Genomic DNA, 16,290 nt, shown 5'->3' on the forward strand with positions numbered 1-16,290 from the left:
GCAGGCTCCCTACAGGGAGCCCATGCGGGACTCGATCCTAGGACTCCAGGACCACGCCCTGGGCTGAAGGCAGGAACCAAACCGCTAAGCCACCCAGGGATTCCCCCATAATTTTCTTTAACACACTCAGCTAGCAACACAACAATAAGGTTTTCAGAGTTAGGGTCCAGAAGTCAAGAGAGGGGGTTAACTTAACTTCTGGTTCACAATATCCCTGATTTCTATGCGACTCATTACTGGAAAGGCGTGTAAGGGTGGCACTTCCCACGGGGACAGATTGCGACAAGCCGCAGAGGCTGGCGTGGCTGGTCACACCCCAGAAGAGCAGGTGCAGTAACCATAGCCTCCAGATTAGAGGCGACGGAACTGGAACCTGATTCTTTTTGTTTCTGCCCATAGTGAAAGGTCACATGTAGTTTCTCTCTGCTCAGGCTGGTAGGCAGAGAAGCCTCCGAACCCAGGCACCACCGCTTCTCCCAGTACCCCTTCCCCTTCCCCTCCTGTCACCCCCTAATGTCCGGGGGGGCGGTAGGGTGGGGAGGGCTGCAACCTGCTTCTGTGATCTCTCCTCAGGTCCATCCCTCTGATTCAGCTCTTATCGAGTACTTCCTTTCCGCAGTTCTGTATTTTTATTTCTAAGATCGCTGATTGGTTCTTTTCTATAACCACTGTGCTTATTTCGTGATAGTTTGTCCGTGTTGCGTGGCTGTAATACTCTCCCTCTTCTCCCTGAGATTCCCTGAAGGGTATCACGTACCCTTCAAGTCTCCGTTGGCTCGTGTTCTTCACGCTCCTTCCCCGGGCGTACATCCCACTGCTGGCACTGCCGCCTCTTGCCCTGCGTTGCCTGCCCTCGGATGTGTGGTGTTTCTTGCTTGTGTGTTTGCTTTTTGAGATTGGAACCTCCCTTCGGGCTGTGTCCAGACAGATTGTGGGGAGCTGGGCAGCAGCTACTTCTGAGACTTGCAGGTTTCAGGGAGAGGATGGGGGTGGGGGAGTGTTGACATCAGGCAGGGCATCTCAGCAGCTGGTCTTAGGAGTTTGGGGTGCCCCGGCCCCCGTGGGGTTCCCTAGCCACTCAGGACTCTGCCCTATACCCAGACTCCAGCAAATAAGCTTATTGTTCTTGTAGGTGTGGGGACTGGGGGAGATGAGAGGGAATGGCAGGGCTCGCTGGCCTTCCTGCTCCGGAACTTCAGCCTATCTGCCCATCAGAGCCTCACCCTGCTCCCGGCTTCTGTCACCACTTTGCAGGATCGTCTTCCCCTGTGCCTCTCTCCACCACCGAAGCCTCAGGCTTCGGCTTCCTGCCTTTTCCCCTTGGCGTTCCTGGCTGTTTTCAAGCTCAGTGTCATTTGCCATCTGACTTTTGAGCATGTTATTTTGGAACTATCTGCTCTGTCCTTTCTATGAATTTGATATAGAAGAGCGACCCAGCCCAGGGAGACAGGGGACTGAGGAGAAGAGCACAGCCATAGATGGTGGGTCCAGCACCATCAGTGTCAGGACCTTTTCCTGACTCCTCCTGTCGTGAATCCTCAGAGATTCTCTCATTGGGACTCGCGTCCACAGTCCCCTGACATGTAGGGCCATGTCTCTTGTAGTTGACCACTCCTGGCCGCCAGCCCCCACTGGTCCTCCCTTCTGCTCACAGCTCACAGCTGGGTCAATTCCATGGGATCCACATCTAACCACCTCCCAGATCTAAACCTGTCCTGTGGCCCCCATTGAGAATGGACATGCAACCTCTTTTTTTTTGCAACCTACTTTAGAGCAACACCCCTCAACCTCATCCTGGGGCCACTCCAGCCAGATATTGGTATTTAGGTATATCCAGAAGAAAGTCAGCCATCGTTCCACAGATCTCTAAAAGTCTAGGGAATACATATCAAGTTCTTGAAGTCCCTTTATTAGCTTGGAGTAGGGGACGTATCCCTCTCCTTGCATCGTGGGAGGGTGGGGTAACGGACCGGCCAGTGCATGGACAATTCTCCAAGGGAATTCTTCCTCTACGATCTCTCCCTGGTTAATCTTCAACTTCTCCTTTTCACTCTTGAGGTAGATAATGAGCTAAGAGTTGAAACACGGATTTCTCACGCTTTCGGCATAACTTGCCTAGCAAAATGACAACTCCGATAATGCACTTGGCTTGGAGACATCAGCCCATTTTAATATCCTACTACTTAAGAGTCAATAATTCTGCATTTTCTTTTCTTTTGACTATACCAAGTGAGATGTACATTCATTGACCCTTTCTCTTGTTTTTTGTTTGTGTGTGTGTGTTTTCTTTCCCAGGGAGCAAGAGGGCCTAATGGCTCCGTTGGTGAAAAGGTAAAAGAAAAAGAACAAAAAGCTTGCTTCTCATTTTTGTCCTTTCTCTGGCTTTACTATAATTGGACTGTTGGGCTGGAATGCTAAACACATGAGTGTTGGGGAGCAGAGAGAAACACATCTCAGCAAGTGCTGAGAGAAAGCAGAGTGGCTGGCATGGGCGGGGTGGGTGGGTGGGTGGGTGAGCAGCCTGTTGTGTTTACTCCTCTCTCACGTCCTCTCCACATGGGCGTGCACAGAGCTCGCTCATCTCCAAGTGATGATGTGCATCATCACTCCACATCACTGATGTGCATCAGCTCATCTCCAAGTGAAGTGTCAGTTAGCCAGGTAGCAGTTTCTGTACCTCGAAGCAGTGCCCATCAGAGACCCCATCAATCTCATTAAGTCCAAAGAATGATTTTCTGACTCAGGCACGTATGTTATTCCTTTCATGAGCAAACCCAGGGCCGCCCGGTAAACCTGTCCTCTTCCTTACAGGGTGACCCAGGCAACAGAGGCTTACCAGGACCTCCAGGGAAAAATGGACAAGTCGGCAGTCCCGGGATCATGGGACCTCCAGGGCCTCCTGGACCCCCAGGACCCCCAGGCCCTGGATGTGCAATGGGACTTGGGTTTGAGGTATGTTCCCCTCTCTGTGTGGTTAAAGAACAACGTGCCCTGGGGACTGTTGGAAAAGCCAGCTGCAACGCTGGTACAAAGGGCAGAGGCTGTGGCGACTCCCCCACGGACCCCAGCCCTGGGGCCCAGCTCTACACCTGGCACAAGTAGATGCTCAGGAATTGGAGAGGAAATTCTCATTCTTCCTTCCCCAGGATACTGAAGGGTCCGGAAGCATCAGGCTATTGCATGAACCGAGAATCTCCGGACCAGTGGCTCCAAGTGTAAGTTGTTTTGAAGCCTTCATTTTGAGGACTGTCACGTTGTCGTGCTGGAGTGCGGCAGCTATGGGGGTGCTATCCTGGCCCTGCTGTTTTCATTAATTCACCCTCTCTGTGCCTCCAGCTTCCGGCAGTGCTGTGGGGAGGCCAAGTGCTCTTTATAGCTTGTTTCTTAGAGGAGCAACACAGAACATCATAGAGGAAAACTTGAAAGTCCTCTCTCTCTCTCTCTCTCTCTCTCTCTCTCCAGTCCTTACCATCAAGCATCTCCACCTCATTGTCTCCTACCTGCTGCCCTGTTCAGTACTCACACTTTGCCTCATTTCAGAACCCTGTGCTCCTGACAGGTGCCCCTTCCCACTGCATCTAGCCCCAGGGAGGTGTTGTCCATCTTCCGCAGTGATTCCTAATCTCAAGAGGACCGACCACCACCCCCCCATCTCATTATCTTTGTCAAACGGGACCCAGAGCTGAGCACACTGGTCCAGGAGAAACAGCCTGTAGGGACAAGCAGTAGAGTCCCCTCGGTGGTTAAATGAGACCTTTTCCTATCCTCTAGGTGCAGAGGGCTCTGAGATTCAGGGTTAAGAAGCCACTCTCCCTGTGCTGGAAAGACTCCTTTCTGACTCTGGAAGGGGAGTTTGCCCATCATCTTTGGTCCTGTTATCTGGGGGAAAAATTCACATGGGCACTTAGGGAGGCAAGATAGGAAGTAAGCAAAGTGAAGAGAAGAAAACCAAACAATGTTTATTTGTTTTACCAGGGTCCCAAAGGAGAAAAAGGAGACCAGGGACCCAAGGTGAGGTCACAGATCTGAAGTAGGGGTGGGGGAAATTTCCAGCCAGGTTCTAGGAGCATTATCCATGTACAAATTTTTTTTTCACTATCATCGCTGTATCCAGGGTGACAGAGGGATGGATGGAGCCAGCATTGTGGGGCCCCCCGGACCCAGGGGGCCACCAGGTCGCATCGAAGTCCTGTCTAGTGTGAGTATCATCCAGGTTGGAGCATGGCTATGCATTTGCTGCTTTTACTAAAGGGGAGAGAAGATTGAACACAGCTTGAGGGCCTTTGAGGCTGGTGGTTATGCAGAGGGCGCAGAGCTGGCATCTGGCTTTGGAGCTTCCACCACATGTCTGTTCCTACCCCAGTACCACTGTTCTCACATAGTGCTTCCAGAACATCCCCCTAGTTGGCAGCATTTACAGCCAAGAGATTAGCTGTCACAGAGCTGTAACATAGAAGCAGAGGAACATAATGGGGGAATAAGTGAATAAAGATGTTTTGGGATATGGGAAATTCAGGAAGACTTCTTGGAGGAAATGTCTTTGAGCAGAGACTTGAGAGCTGCGAAGGATCTTAGCAGGTGAGTGTTAAGAACAGGACTTGCAGAATTCAGGGGAGCAGGAACACTGAGCCACAGCTCAGAATAGAAAAAGTGTGTGTCCAAGGCACAGGGAGCTGATGGGTATGAAGAGGGTAGAGAGTGATAGAAATTTGTAGAGGAGGCTGGGATGTGGCTTGGGACCAGAGCAAGGTCCCCTTCGTGTTAGGGTATCACATTGGTGAAAAACTGTGCCCCTTTGGAGACAAATGATATCATACTGGTAGATAACAGAAAGACAAAAATCCCAAATTACTAGGAAAAAGAGGATGACTAGAGTTTCTTTAAAAAAAAAAGTGATTAAAAATATCAAGCATGGGTAAGGGTGTGGAAACATAGGCTTTAGTGACAGTGTAAATTGTATGGCCCCTTTAGACAGCTCTTTAGCAATCCGTTAAAACTAAAAATGCCTGTACCCCCAATTTCATGTGGAAAGATGGTCATGCTATATGGGAGCATGCTATATGGGAGCTATATGGTTGGAGAAAGCAAGTTGAAAAATAATACATACAGCCTGATGCCATTTATGTAAAATAGGCACCTGCACGCATGTGCACGTGCACACACACACACACACACACAGCCAACACTACAAGTTTTCTGTGGAGATATATATATATATATATATTTGTGTTATATACAAAATATCTACATGTATTAAAATTTTAAAAAGAGAGAAGGCATTCATGTTTTGTGCAATTTTAAGGTTAATTGAAAGAGGAAAGTGCCACAGCAGCTCAGGGCTGTTTTATAAAAGGTGGGGAAGGGATGGATGTGTTGGCAGTGAGTTTAGGGTGTTATCATGTCCATCTGTGTTCTGTCATGGGGGTAGGGGCGACCTCAGTGAAAGACTCCCTGCCAGGAGCAGGGTGGGACATACGCTACCCACTGTCTCATCGTCTGTTTGCTCTCTTTTCAGGCTTTGACCAACATCACCCATGGATTCATGAATCTCTCGGACATCCCTGAGCTCATTGGGCCTCCGGTGTGTATCCATAGCTGCCCTAGAGTAAGGGTCCCTCTGATGAGACTAAGTTGCGTTGGTTTGGAAGCCTTTTAGCTCTTTTTTAAATTTATTTTTTATATTTGTTTGTTTGTTTGTTTATGATTTATTTATTTATTCATGATACACACACACACACACACACACACACACACACACAGAGGCAGAGACACAGGCAGAGGGAGAAGCAGGTTCTATGCAGGGAGCCTGATGCGGGACTTGATCCCAGGACTCCAGGATCATGCCCTGGGCCAAAGGCAGGCGCCAAACCACTGAACCACCCAGGGATCCCTTATTTATTTATTTTTAAAGATTTTATTTATTTATTCATGAGACACACACACACACACAGAGAGAGAGAGAGAGAGGCAGAGAGACAGGCAGAGGGAGAAGCAGGTTCTATGCAGGGATCCCAACAGGGAACTCGATCCCAGGACTCCAGGATCATGCCCTGGGCCAAAGGCAGGTACTAAACTGCTGAGCCACCCAGGCATCCCTAGCTTTTTAAAAAAAAAAAAAAAGATTTTATTTATTTATTCATGAGAGACACAGAGAGAGAGGCAGAGACATAGGCAGAGGGAGGAGCAGGCTCCCCGTGGGGCGCCTGATGTGGGACTCAATCCCAGGACCCCAGGATCATGCCCTGAGCCAAAGGCAGACGCTTAACCATTGAGCCACCCAGGTGCCCTAGACTTTTAGCTCTTGAATCGTGGAGCTAGAATATATCAGAACAGAATGGAAAAAGAACTTTGTATTTCTGAGAAGTTGCTATCACATCAATTTGATCGTTTGGGGAGTTTTATCCAATGCAGTGGAAGCTTCCAGTCTTCCGTATCAGAAGTATGCGTCATAGAAATCAGAGAATCATAAGTAACAATCCAATTGACGTCCGTGTGATGGCTTTGGCTTGCTTTTATTAGCATGATCTCATTTCACAGAACGGGAAGAGCCTAGAGAGACCTAACCTAGTGCTAATGGGAAAACCAGCGCACAAAGGAGAGAACATGACTTGCTTCATTCTTTCTAGCCTCCCCGCTAGAGATCAGGAACATTCAATGAGACAACAGTATTTCTGAAAGTCCACAGAGTTGGTCTATGGCACAGCAGGACCTAAGAGGAAGGAAGCTTCTTCCTGCATTCTGTGCCATAACACCCCATTGCACCTCCCAGCATGTGCTGGTGACAGCTGGGGAGAGAGGAGAGAGCTCTGGCCTCAGGAGCCTTGGGGTCCAGCCCTTCTGCCTGCCACACACCACCCTGAATGTCTAAGCCTGTCCTTTGATCATACCTCACCAGCCTTTGGGGCAGCTCACCGGAGGTTGGTGGATGTGGACTCCTTTGGAAATGGCACACTCTGTGCAAGCCTGGATGGAGACTGAGGCTTACGCTTCCACAGCTAGGCAGCCCTGATGTCTTCAGGGGTCACCCACCCCTGCAGTCCCTAATGAGGTTGGCCTGAACCCCCACCATCCATGTCCTGGGGGAACTCGGTGCTCTCCCCAAGGCTTCTGCAGCTATCTGGGAGGTTCTAGGGCTAGTCTCTCCTGCTGAGTGACCTCTGTTGGTGGGTCCTCCCATTGTCTCTTCTGTACTACATCCACTGAGGCTCCCTTTCCTTGATTTCTGTACAATCACTCAAAACACCCCAGTAACCAACTCCTAAGGCAAACCAGCTACTGAACAAAAGTCGTCTCATAGTGGGTCTTGGTATTTCCCAAACTGCTGGAAGTTTGGGGTATTAGGTGGGACATTACTAAAGCAAAATAACAGGCTAAAATCAAAGGTTTGGCCTCTGTTTTCTAAGAGTCCCTGGGCCTTGTCTGCCCCAACCCTTCTCCCTCTCCCCACCTCTCGAATCCACCTTCCCCTCCAACCCTGTCCTCCCCTTAGTAAACCCACACCCCTCAAGGGTCCTTTACATGCCGAATGAAGGGCCAAGATTTTCCTACTCAGAGGCCCCTCCCTCCCTGAGGGACTCAAGACCCGGCCAACACCTTCATGCTTTCCCACCCCACTGTGTATGCAGTGTACCAAGAAACGTGTTGCTATCCAGTCATCTCTCTCTTTATGTTTTCTGCCAAACTCACAGACCTTTGATGAGCATGTGGGTCCCTGAGCCAGCAGGAAGAGCCCTGGCCAACTGGAGTGAACCACAGACTCTCTGTTTATTCTTCTCTGAGGGAGAAGAGCTGAGTGTCACCAACATGCCCCCACTTCCACCCCCAAATACCTCAGTGCACTCTTTGGGCCCACTCCTCAGAAATTAAGGGCTTATGCTTCAAGAACATGTGTTGAGGACACTGACTGAACTCATGGAGCGGGAGCCGCCAGCCGCTTCACTTGCAGAGTCCCATTTGGGGATGGGGGAGGTGATGGGAGTGGAGCTGTGGGTTCCAGGATGCAGTTTCTGGCTCTGTCACTAGCTGTGTGACTCTGCCCGGTCCCTTCCCTTCCCAGGCCTCAGCATCCTCATCAACAAATGGATCATGAGATTCCCCACATAGGAACGTGCTTGGGCCTTTGGGAGGTGCTGGGGGTGGGGGGAGGTGCTCTGAGGCAGTGTTCCTCTTGGCTCTGGAAATGCCATTCCTAACCCACCTGCTTGGTTTTTGGTATGTCACAGGGTCCGGAGGGCATACCCGGGCTGCCAGGATTTCCAGTAAGTACCACAGCAGCCATCTTCCCTCTGTGCCCTGGGGCTGTGCTCATTCTGTTCCCTCCACCTGCAATGTCATTCTCTAACTTCTGCATGACCAACCCCTGGTGCCATCTTGTTCATGTAACCTGTCCTCGTTGACCTCCACCTGGAGTGGTCTTTTCCTCCTTTGAGTTCCATAGGCTTTGTTTTCAGCTCTGCTGTGATTCTCTTCTTCTGATCCCAAATAATTTAATTGTGTCCTTGTCTTTTTTTATTATTTTTTTTCCCATGATTTTACTGTGAAAAGCTTGGGGAGGTTGGGTCTTATCTTTCTCTCTCCCACAGTACTGGCAGAAACCAGAGCCAGTGGTTGGCTTTCTATGAATGCAAGTGGATGAGTCAAGCATTTCAATAGATACAGCTGATACAGTCCCAGCAGATCAGTTTCCTACAGAGAGAAGACAGTGGCGATGGAGGATGGGGTGGGGAATCACAAGGAGTCCAATATCTAATAGTCCGTGTGCTCACTGCTGGGGCTTCTATCACGGGACGTGAATATGCATTTCTAGGTAGAAGGTGATCAGTTCTGTCTAAAACTTTGAGCCTGTGCTGAAGCCTAAGGCTCCAGGGTGATTTCTCCAAGACACTATAGCTCTGAAAGGTCCTAATGCCAACAGGCATATGCACTGTCTCCAGATAAATGAAGGACACTTATCAAAACTGCAACATCAATTTATTCTTGATGGTGGAATTATAAATGATTTCTTTTTCTACTTTTCTGAACTTTTTTACATTTTTTAAAAGGAGCATATCTGGGGATCCTTGGGTGGCTCAGCGGTTTAGCACCTGCCTTTGGCCCAGGGCGCGATCCTGGAGTCCTGGGATGGAGTCCCACGTCGGGCTCCCGGCATGGAGCCTGCCTCTTCCTCCTCCTGTGTCTCTGCCTCTCTCTCTCTGTCTATGATAAATAAATAAATAAATCTTTAAAAAAATAAAAATAAAATAAAAGAGCGTATCTTATGATGACATAGTTCATGCAAATACGCATGAACTAGACCTTAGATATGAGAGAGGGAGTGGCAGCCATGGAGGACACCTCTTTGTTAGGAAAAGAAGAGTCCAGGCCTCTGAGCTCCAGCCCTGGCTTGGCTGCTTCAAACTGGTGGTGTGTTCCAGAACACGTCTTCCTCTAGATGAGTAGTTCTGTGTTGCTGAGGGAGGCTCCCAGGCCACTTTAGAGAGCAAAGAGGGGGCCACATAGGCAGGTTCCAGACCCCTGACCTCCAATAGAAAAGCTCCATTTGACATACTTTGTATAGTAGGTTTTTCATTGAAGTCTTTATTTGAAAAAAGAAAAGGAATGAAAAGAGCTTCATTGTTAAAAAATAATGATAACAAATATTTGGAAGCCACTGCTCTAATGGGCAACTCACCCTTTAAACCAGCAGGCAGAACAGGAACTTGTGAAAATCTACATGCAGTAAAGTGTTTAACGTTTTTGGGGGGGACAGACGTCTGGCTATGAGTCATTGTCACAGGTATTCAGTGTCTGTTGGAGTTGAGAAGAGGTCACTTCTGGCTGGTGTGCAGAACTTGGCTCTGCAGAGGGGCGGATGTGCTTTCCTGCAGGGGGAAGGCCACGGGCAGAAGCGCAGAGTTGACGGACAGTGCAGAGAGGGGCAGGGGAAAGACTCACCCTGGTGTGACAGGGAGCGGGAGATGACATGCTGAGGCTGGTGGGCTGGGTTTGGGGGTCAGGCTGGGATGTTTGGATCCTGTCCCATGAGTGGTAGGGAGCCAGAGAAGAAGCGGGAGTCATGGAAGGTGAACAGTGGGTAGAGGCTGGCTGCAGGATGGCCTGGAAGGAGCCGTAGGGCCAGCAGAGGTAGCAGGACCAGGCTGTTTCAGGAGTGCCCATCAGGGGAAGCCACCATTCAGCAGCAGGGCCTCCAGGCCTACTCACGCTCAGTGTTGTCTTCTTTCCCCTAGACCATAACTTCTGCACCACTTAAAATTAAGAAGATATCATGGATAATGGTGACTTCCTCCTCCCAGGGGAATGGCACCCCCTACTCTTCTACTTTTTGAAAAAAATACTTCCATTTGGTTAAAGCATTTTAATTATAACAACCAACAGAATCTCCTCTGATGATCCCTTCCAGGGCCCTCGAGGACCAAAGGGTGACACTGGCGTGCCTGGATTTCCAGGACTAAAAGGAGAACAGGTAAGAGGGACTCAGGTCTCTACTGGGATCATGCTCCAGAATTTGCTAACTATTTCCAATTGGCTGAAAGTAGCTGTTAACTTTTTAAAAATGAGATAATAATTCATATACCACAAAATCCACTCCTTAAAGGATTGAGTGAGTTTTAGTGTGCTCACAAGGTGGTACCACCATCACTGCTACCCAATTCTTGAACATTTTCATGCCAAGAAGAAGCTCCATATCTTTTAGCAGCCATTCCCCAGCTGTTAACTTTTATCATCTCAATGGTCCTCCAAGGTGAGGGTGGGTCATAGGTGGAAAAATTGATTCTCATCATGGCTTGGAAAAAGAACTCAACACACCCTTGAATGTTGTCATCCATGTGCTGTGCTTTGTCTGACTACCTGTTGGGCACCCCCATGAGAGTGTGTGCTCCCCGAGGGCAGGCCACATGCCGGTTCCTTTTCTATAGTTCTGGTGCTTAGCACAGGTCCTGGTATGCAAATGGCACAAGACATTTATTGGATAAAACAATATATAATTCTATATATTGGATAAAAGACGATACAACATATAATTAATCAGCACATTGAATGCTAGTATTTAGAAATAATAAGCTGGACATTCTGCATTTGGATGGCAGTCTTGGTTCAGAATCTTTGGAATAAATATTTAGCATGCAAAGCATATCCTTGGAACTCCCAGGACGCTGAATGGACCTTTATACCTTTCCACATTTGCTTCTTGGAATTAACTCCCCAGTTAGTTTTTATAGAGAAAGGAAAGAGTGACATCTATTCACAGATCGCAGACTGTGTATCATTCATCTATCCGTTTGTGTACTCGTGCGTCTTATATCTGTTCTCTGGGGTGTGCCAGCCGGTGTCCCATAGTGGGCCCTAGGGATATAGAAGTAAGACATGAGGAACAGGGTGTGCAATTAGCCAGCAGAAAGTATGGCCATGGCTGTGCTGGAGGTTTGTGCAAAGCGGGGAGGAGCAGCCCTCGCGCCTGCCTTGAGAGTCACGGAGGGTGGGTATGTATGTCTCTAAAAGGAGGGAGCATTAAGCTTCTCTTGTTTTCTACCCCAACATTCCACCCTGGCAACCCCAACAGAGGCTCCGGTGTCTGTTGGACCACAGTCTTAGGAGAGAGGGGGTTCAGTGTGCTGGGTGAAGGGGTCTAAGTTTGGCGCCACATAGGGCGATGTCTTGGGATGCTTTTTGCTGCCTTGGGCCTTTGGCTTGGGAGGAGCTGCTCTGGCTTGGGAGGAGGCCTGGTCAAGCAAGAGTGGTTGTTGCTTTAACCACTGTTTCTAGAGGGACCTACATGCCATCGCCACCCCTAAGCTCCTGCCGCCTTGAACACTGGGATGGGCACCCAGCCAGCTCTGCTCCAGCCCTCACGGCAAACGAGCTTTCTCTTGCTCTGCTTCTAACGCTTTTGTGCTTGTCCTTCTCACTGCTGCCATGCTCAGGACCGCCTTCCCTCACCAGTGGAGTGGTAAGATCCAGATATGAGGTGTGGGCTCGGGGGGACAAAGGGAAGAGGCTGCTCTGCTTGCTTCAGCACCACTGCCCTGGCTGCTTCACACCCATTGAAGGGAGACATTGGCCTGGTCCGGCCCAGCCCCCTGGGGCCAGGGCTGAAGTTTGGAGCCAGAGCCTCAGGGTAACATAGGTTCCTCCACCTGGCCTTCCCTGTGTGCAGATATCTTCTTGGAAGCCTCCTGAGATAAGGAGATGGCTCTGCTGAGGACGGGATTTGGGGCAGGATTTGCCACTGGTCTCCCCATCTCCCCAGTTCCCTGCCTCTGAAATAGCTTTGCCTGATCAGGTTTGCATGTCCCACAGGGCCCCCCCCCCCAGGGCCTCTGTGTCGAGAGAGGCTTCTAGTGTTCACACCTTTGTCTGTTTTCCAATTGCAGGTGTTTTTTTTTTTTTAATTTTAAAAAATATTTTATAATTATTTTATTTATTTTAATTTTTCTTAATTTTTATTTTTTTTAAATGACAGACGTTTTAACAAGAATAAGATTGTTGGGAAAGTGAGCCACCAAATAAATTAGGAGCCAGAGGCTCTCAGAGGGGTGCTGTGTAGCAAGAGGTGGGAACGACCTTGTCAGGCTGGTTCCTGGAGGGTAGGGGGTGAGGATGTAGATCCATCAGCAGTGGGAGCCCTGGGTGGGGGAGGCTTGCAGGACCTCAGCCTGGGCTTGTGGTGTATGGAGGGAATAACCCAGAGAGCACTGCCTGAGGAGCCTGTTGCGGTTCTCTCTCTAGTGACAGGTTACATCAGAGTGGTGTGTTGGAGGGGCAGGAGCGGGGCTGTAGGACTGTGAGCAGTGGGGAGGAGGCCTGACTTCACTGAAAGGTTCTCTGAATTGCAGGGCGAGAAGGGAGAGCCAGGTGCCATCCTGACCGGAGATATTCCTCTGGAACGGCTGCAGGGGAAAAAGGTAATTGTGTCACCAGGCCCTGCAGGCACACATGTGTATAAGCATCCCACGTTTGTTCCTGCCACACGCTGTGTTCCTCTGAATGACAAATTCGTATCTCCCTGCTTTAGGGTGAACCTGGAGTGCACGGAGCCCCGGGACCAATGGTAAGCCAGAGCACCTCTCCGCTGGGTCTGGCCTGGGGGCTGAAGAATTTATCATACTTTGGCTCCATTAGAGTGGGTTGTCCCGGTTGTGAAGATAGAAAGGGTATGGCAAGGTGTGTGTGGATTAGGGTGGGCTAATTGGAATGAAGTAAAAATCTCAGGGGCTCAACACAGCAGCAGCTTATTTCTCACTCCCACCAAACCCACGGTGGTGGTTCCGAGGTGGGCATCTCCCCTCCGAGCGGTGACTCAGGGACCCAGGGTGCTTCTGACCTGGGGCTCCACCATCTGATGGCCTCAAAGCCACACTGGCATCTTCCAGCTGGCAGGCTGTGGTTGCGGAGGGGAAAGAGGTCATGGAACGTGATGAATATCACTTTAGCACATTCTACTGGCCAGAACTTAGATGCCTCGGGGATGCCTCAAAAGTGTGGTTGAGCTGTATGTCCTGCAAGGAGAGGAGCACTGGGGTGCTGAGCACTCACAGGTGCCCTGTGTGCTGGGCTTGCCGGCTGGAGGCAGCCACTGCCCCAGGAGCCCCAGAGGAACCCCAGGAAGTCCTCTCTGGCTTTTTGGATTCTAGCTATGAGGCCTTGAGCAAATCCATCTCTCTCTGGGCCTCTGTTTTCCCATCTGTAAGGTGGAGGTATTGACTTAGTACTAGATGATACGATAGCACCCCTCTCGCCTTCCTTGCTCTAGGAATCTGTAACCAATTTGGGCTACTGAATAGTTTTGTAAGCTACCAGTTCTCTCCAGAATGAACTATAAACCTCTCTGGCATATAGTCCCCCACCACCGCCAACGAACAACAAAATTCGTGTGTAGACACCCACTGTGGGTGAGGCACCGCATTGATACTTCACACAGACCATCTCATTTCATCCTCAGTGCTCTGAGCGGTATCAGAATCCCCATTTTACAGATCAGGAGACTGAGGTCACAGAGAATGACGAGCTGGCCCACAGTCACACAGCTTGTAAGTGGTACCTTGGGGATTTCAACCAAGCCTGTCAGACTCTGTGGCCAGGTTTTCCCCACTGCCTCCGGGAAACACTTCTTTGGAAGTATTTGGCCTGGGATCCCTGGGTGGCGCAGCGGTTTGGCGCCTGCCTTTGGCCCAGGGCGCGATCCTGGAGACCCGGGATCGAATCCCACATCGGGCCCCCGGTGCGTGGAGCCTGCTTCTCCCTCTGCCTGTGTCTCTGTCTCTCTCTCTCTCTCTCTCTGTGACTATCATGAATAAATAAATAAAAAAATCTTTGAAAAAAAAAAAAAAAAAAAAAAAAAAAAAAAAAGGAAGTATTTGGCCTGGAGATTTATTTGCACATGGGGTTTGCTTGGTTGAAGCTGGACCTCAGGCCTGGGGAGAAATACCTCCCAGATGTCCTTGATGAATGAATGGCCTACCACCTCCAAGGTGCATCCTTCAAAGGACCTCCTGAGGCCTTTGGTCCCTTAAGTCAGGCAGAATGGATGTGCTGCAGAGGAGAAACTCTGGCTTAAGGCAGACTGGGGGAGTATTGCGTTAACCACTGGTTGATCACTTACTAGCATCCAGTACCATGGGAAATGGTGGTCGTTAGCAATGGTGGTCAGCAGGCCGCTGCAGATGGCCATGCTGGTTGTTCTGTGTGTGCACAGCTTGCCAAGGACAGACAGTAGGGGACACCTTTTAATTTGCATAAAGGTGCCATATAGGGGAGCTGTGGCCCTGGTGACTAGTGTAGCTTATGCCTCCTTTACAAGCTTCCTGGAGCCTTGTTATAGGAGGCTCATGGATCAGCGTCATCAGCATCACTTGGGAGCTTGTTAGAAATGCAGAGCCCTAGGCCCCACCCTGGACCTCCTGGGTCTGCATTTTGACAAGATCCCCAGTGATGCGCAGGCACACTGATGTTTGAGAAGCTCTGCACTAGAACATACCGCCAAGTGGCCTGTACCCTGTTAATTCCTTCTGTCCTTGCTTTTCTTTGATGAGGAGTGATGTGGGCCAGGTCCTCTACATACAGAGCCTATTTCCACTCAGCTTTATTTGCCATTTTCCAGGGCGTGGCCATATATGTTAATGTCAGCAGGAGGAAGGGACTTGGCTGAGACTAGTCATTCCCCTGGGAGACAGGGCAGAGCCAGTACAGAAGTAGGGAAGAGACTGGAAGTAGAGCTTGTTCCGGGTTGAGATTGTGTATTGCATGGATCCCTGATGCCGGAAGGCGTAGGGTTCCTGCAGGAGATGAGAACAGGGCAATGTCTCTAGAAGCCTGAAGATGTAGAAAGCCAACACTGGAATGAATAAGGGTCTGCAGGTCAAGGACTCACCTGGAGAAGTGGGGTGCAGCCCAAGACTCCTGAGAGTAAGAGCAAGGCAGGAGTCAAATCCTGGAGCTGGTTCTCAGGGGTTGGGGTTGCGCTGGGAACCCCTCTTTGTGGCTGGGCTGCCAAGAAGGGTGTGGCAGGCTTCCGTGATTCCAGTTGGAGACATGGAGAGTCCTGGGACATAAGACCTAGCAGCAAAAGTCCAGCTTCTAAGTGACGCCAGCACCCAGCTACCTGAGAGGGCTGAGGCCCCAAGCTACTGACCTCTTGCTCCTTCGTTAGCTCTGATGGAGAGGGTGGGGTCCAGAGTCTGGGGTTGGGGGGAGCCTGCAAGAGGACATGGGGAGCCCAGGGGTGTGACAGGTGGTCCCAGCTGAGAGCAGAGAGGTTGGGAGACCAGGAGCCAGACAGGTGCCTACTTCGTAATTGCCCATTGTCCTTCCTCCCCTCAGGGATTCATCTTCACCCCTGCCCATGAAGGCTGGCCAGTGCCCCCTGCCCCCTGCCCCATCACCCTGGCCTTTGACTTTCTGTTCTTTTCTAATCTGATATATATTTTGCCTCTAGGGGCCCAAAGGACCGCCAGGACACAAAGGAGAGTTTGGCCTTCCTGGACGACCTGTAGGTGTCGGTGTTCCTCAAACTGGATGTGAGGGGTGGAGACGTGGGCCGGGCTAGCTGCTGGGCTGTGGGTTTACTAAGGCATCCCCTGTGGGTTTCAGGGTCGCCCGGGACTCAATGGCCTCAAGGGCGCCAAAGGAGACCGAGGGGTCATGATGCCGGTGAGTGACGTGACCACTGCCCCAACCCTGCACTCCCCAGGGACAGAGCCCTGAGTCTGGTGTCCAGAGGAGGGAGGGGACAGTGCCAGGTCCAGCGAGTGGGGCTTGCAGACAGAATCTTTAGGAACGTTTTTCTCCTTCCTC

The 16,290-nt window shown here is 50.3% G+C and overlaps 1 protein-coding gene across 3 annotated transcripts in view; it reads left to right on the forward strand.

Moving 5' to 3' along the window:
* Positions 1–16,290, forward strand: part of COL15A1 (collagen type XV alpha 1 chain) — a 106,006-nt gene that overhangs the window by 67,825 nt on the left and 21,891 nt on the right. For all 3 annotated transcript variants that reach the window (XM_077912667.1, XM_077912668.1, XM_077912669.1), the window contains 12 exons: positions 2,296–2,331; positions 2,812–2,952; positions 3,147–3,215; positions 3,976–4,011; positions 4,115–4,198; positions 5,516–5,581; positions 8,223–8,258; positions 10,400–10,462; positions 12,834–12,902; positions 13,013–13,048; positions 15,932–15,985; positions 16,087–16,146. In XM_077912667.1, coding sequence (XP_077768793.1) covers positions 2,296–2,331; positions 2,812–2,952; positions 3,147–3,215; positions 3,976–4,011; positions 4,115–4,198; positions 5,516–5,581; positions 8,223–8,258; positions 10,400–10,462; positions 12,834–12,902; positions 13,013–13,048; positions 15,932–15,985; positions 16,087–16,146 — 750 coding nt within the window. The remainder of the gene's footprint in view (positions 1–2,295; positions 2,332–2,811; positions 2,953–3,146; positions 3,216–3,975; positions 4,012–4,114; positions 4,199–5,515; positions 5,582–8,222; positions 8,259–10,399; positions 10,463–12,833; positions 12,903–13,012; positions 13,049–15,931; positions 15,986–16,086; positions 16,147–16,290) is intronic.

The sequence above is a fragment of the Canis aureus genome, chromosome 10, assembly GCF_053574225.1.
Source record: "Canis aureus isolate CA01 chromosome 10, VMU_Caureus_v.1.0, whole genome shotgun sequence".
Lineage (NCBI taxonomy): Eukaryota > Metazoa > Chordata > Mammalia > Carnivora > Canidae > Canis > Canis aureus.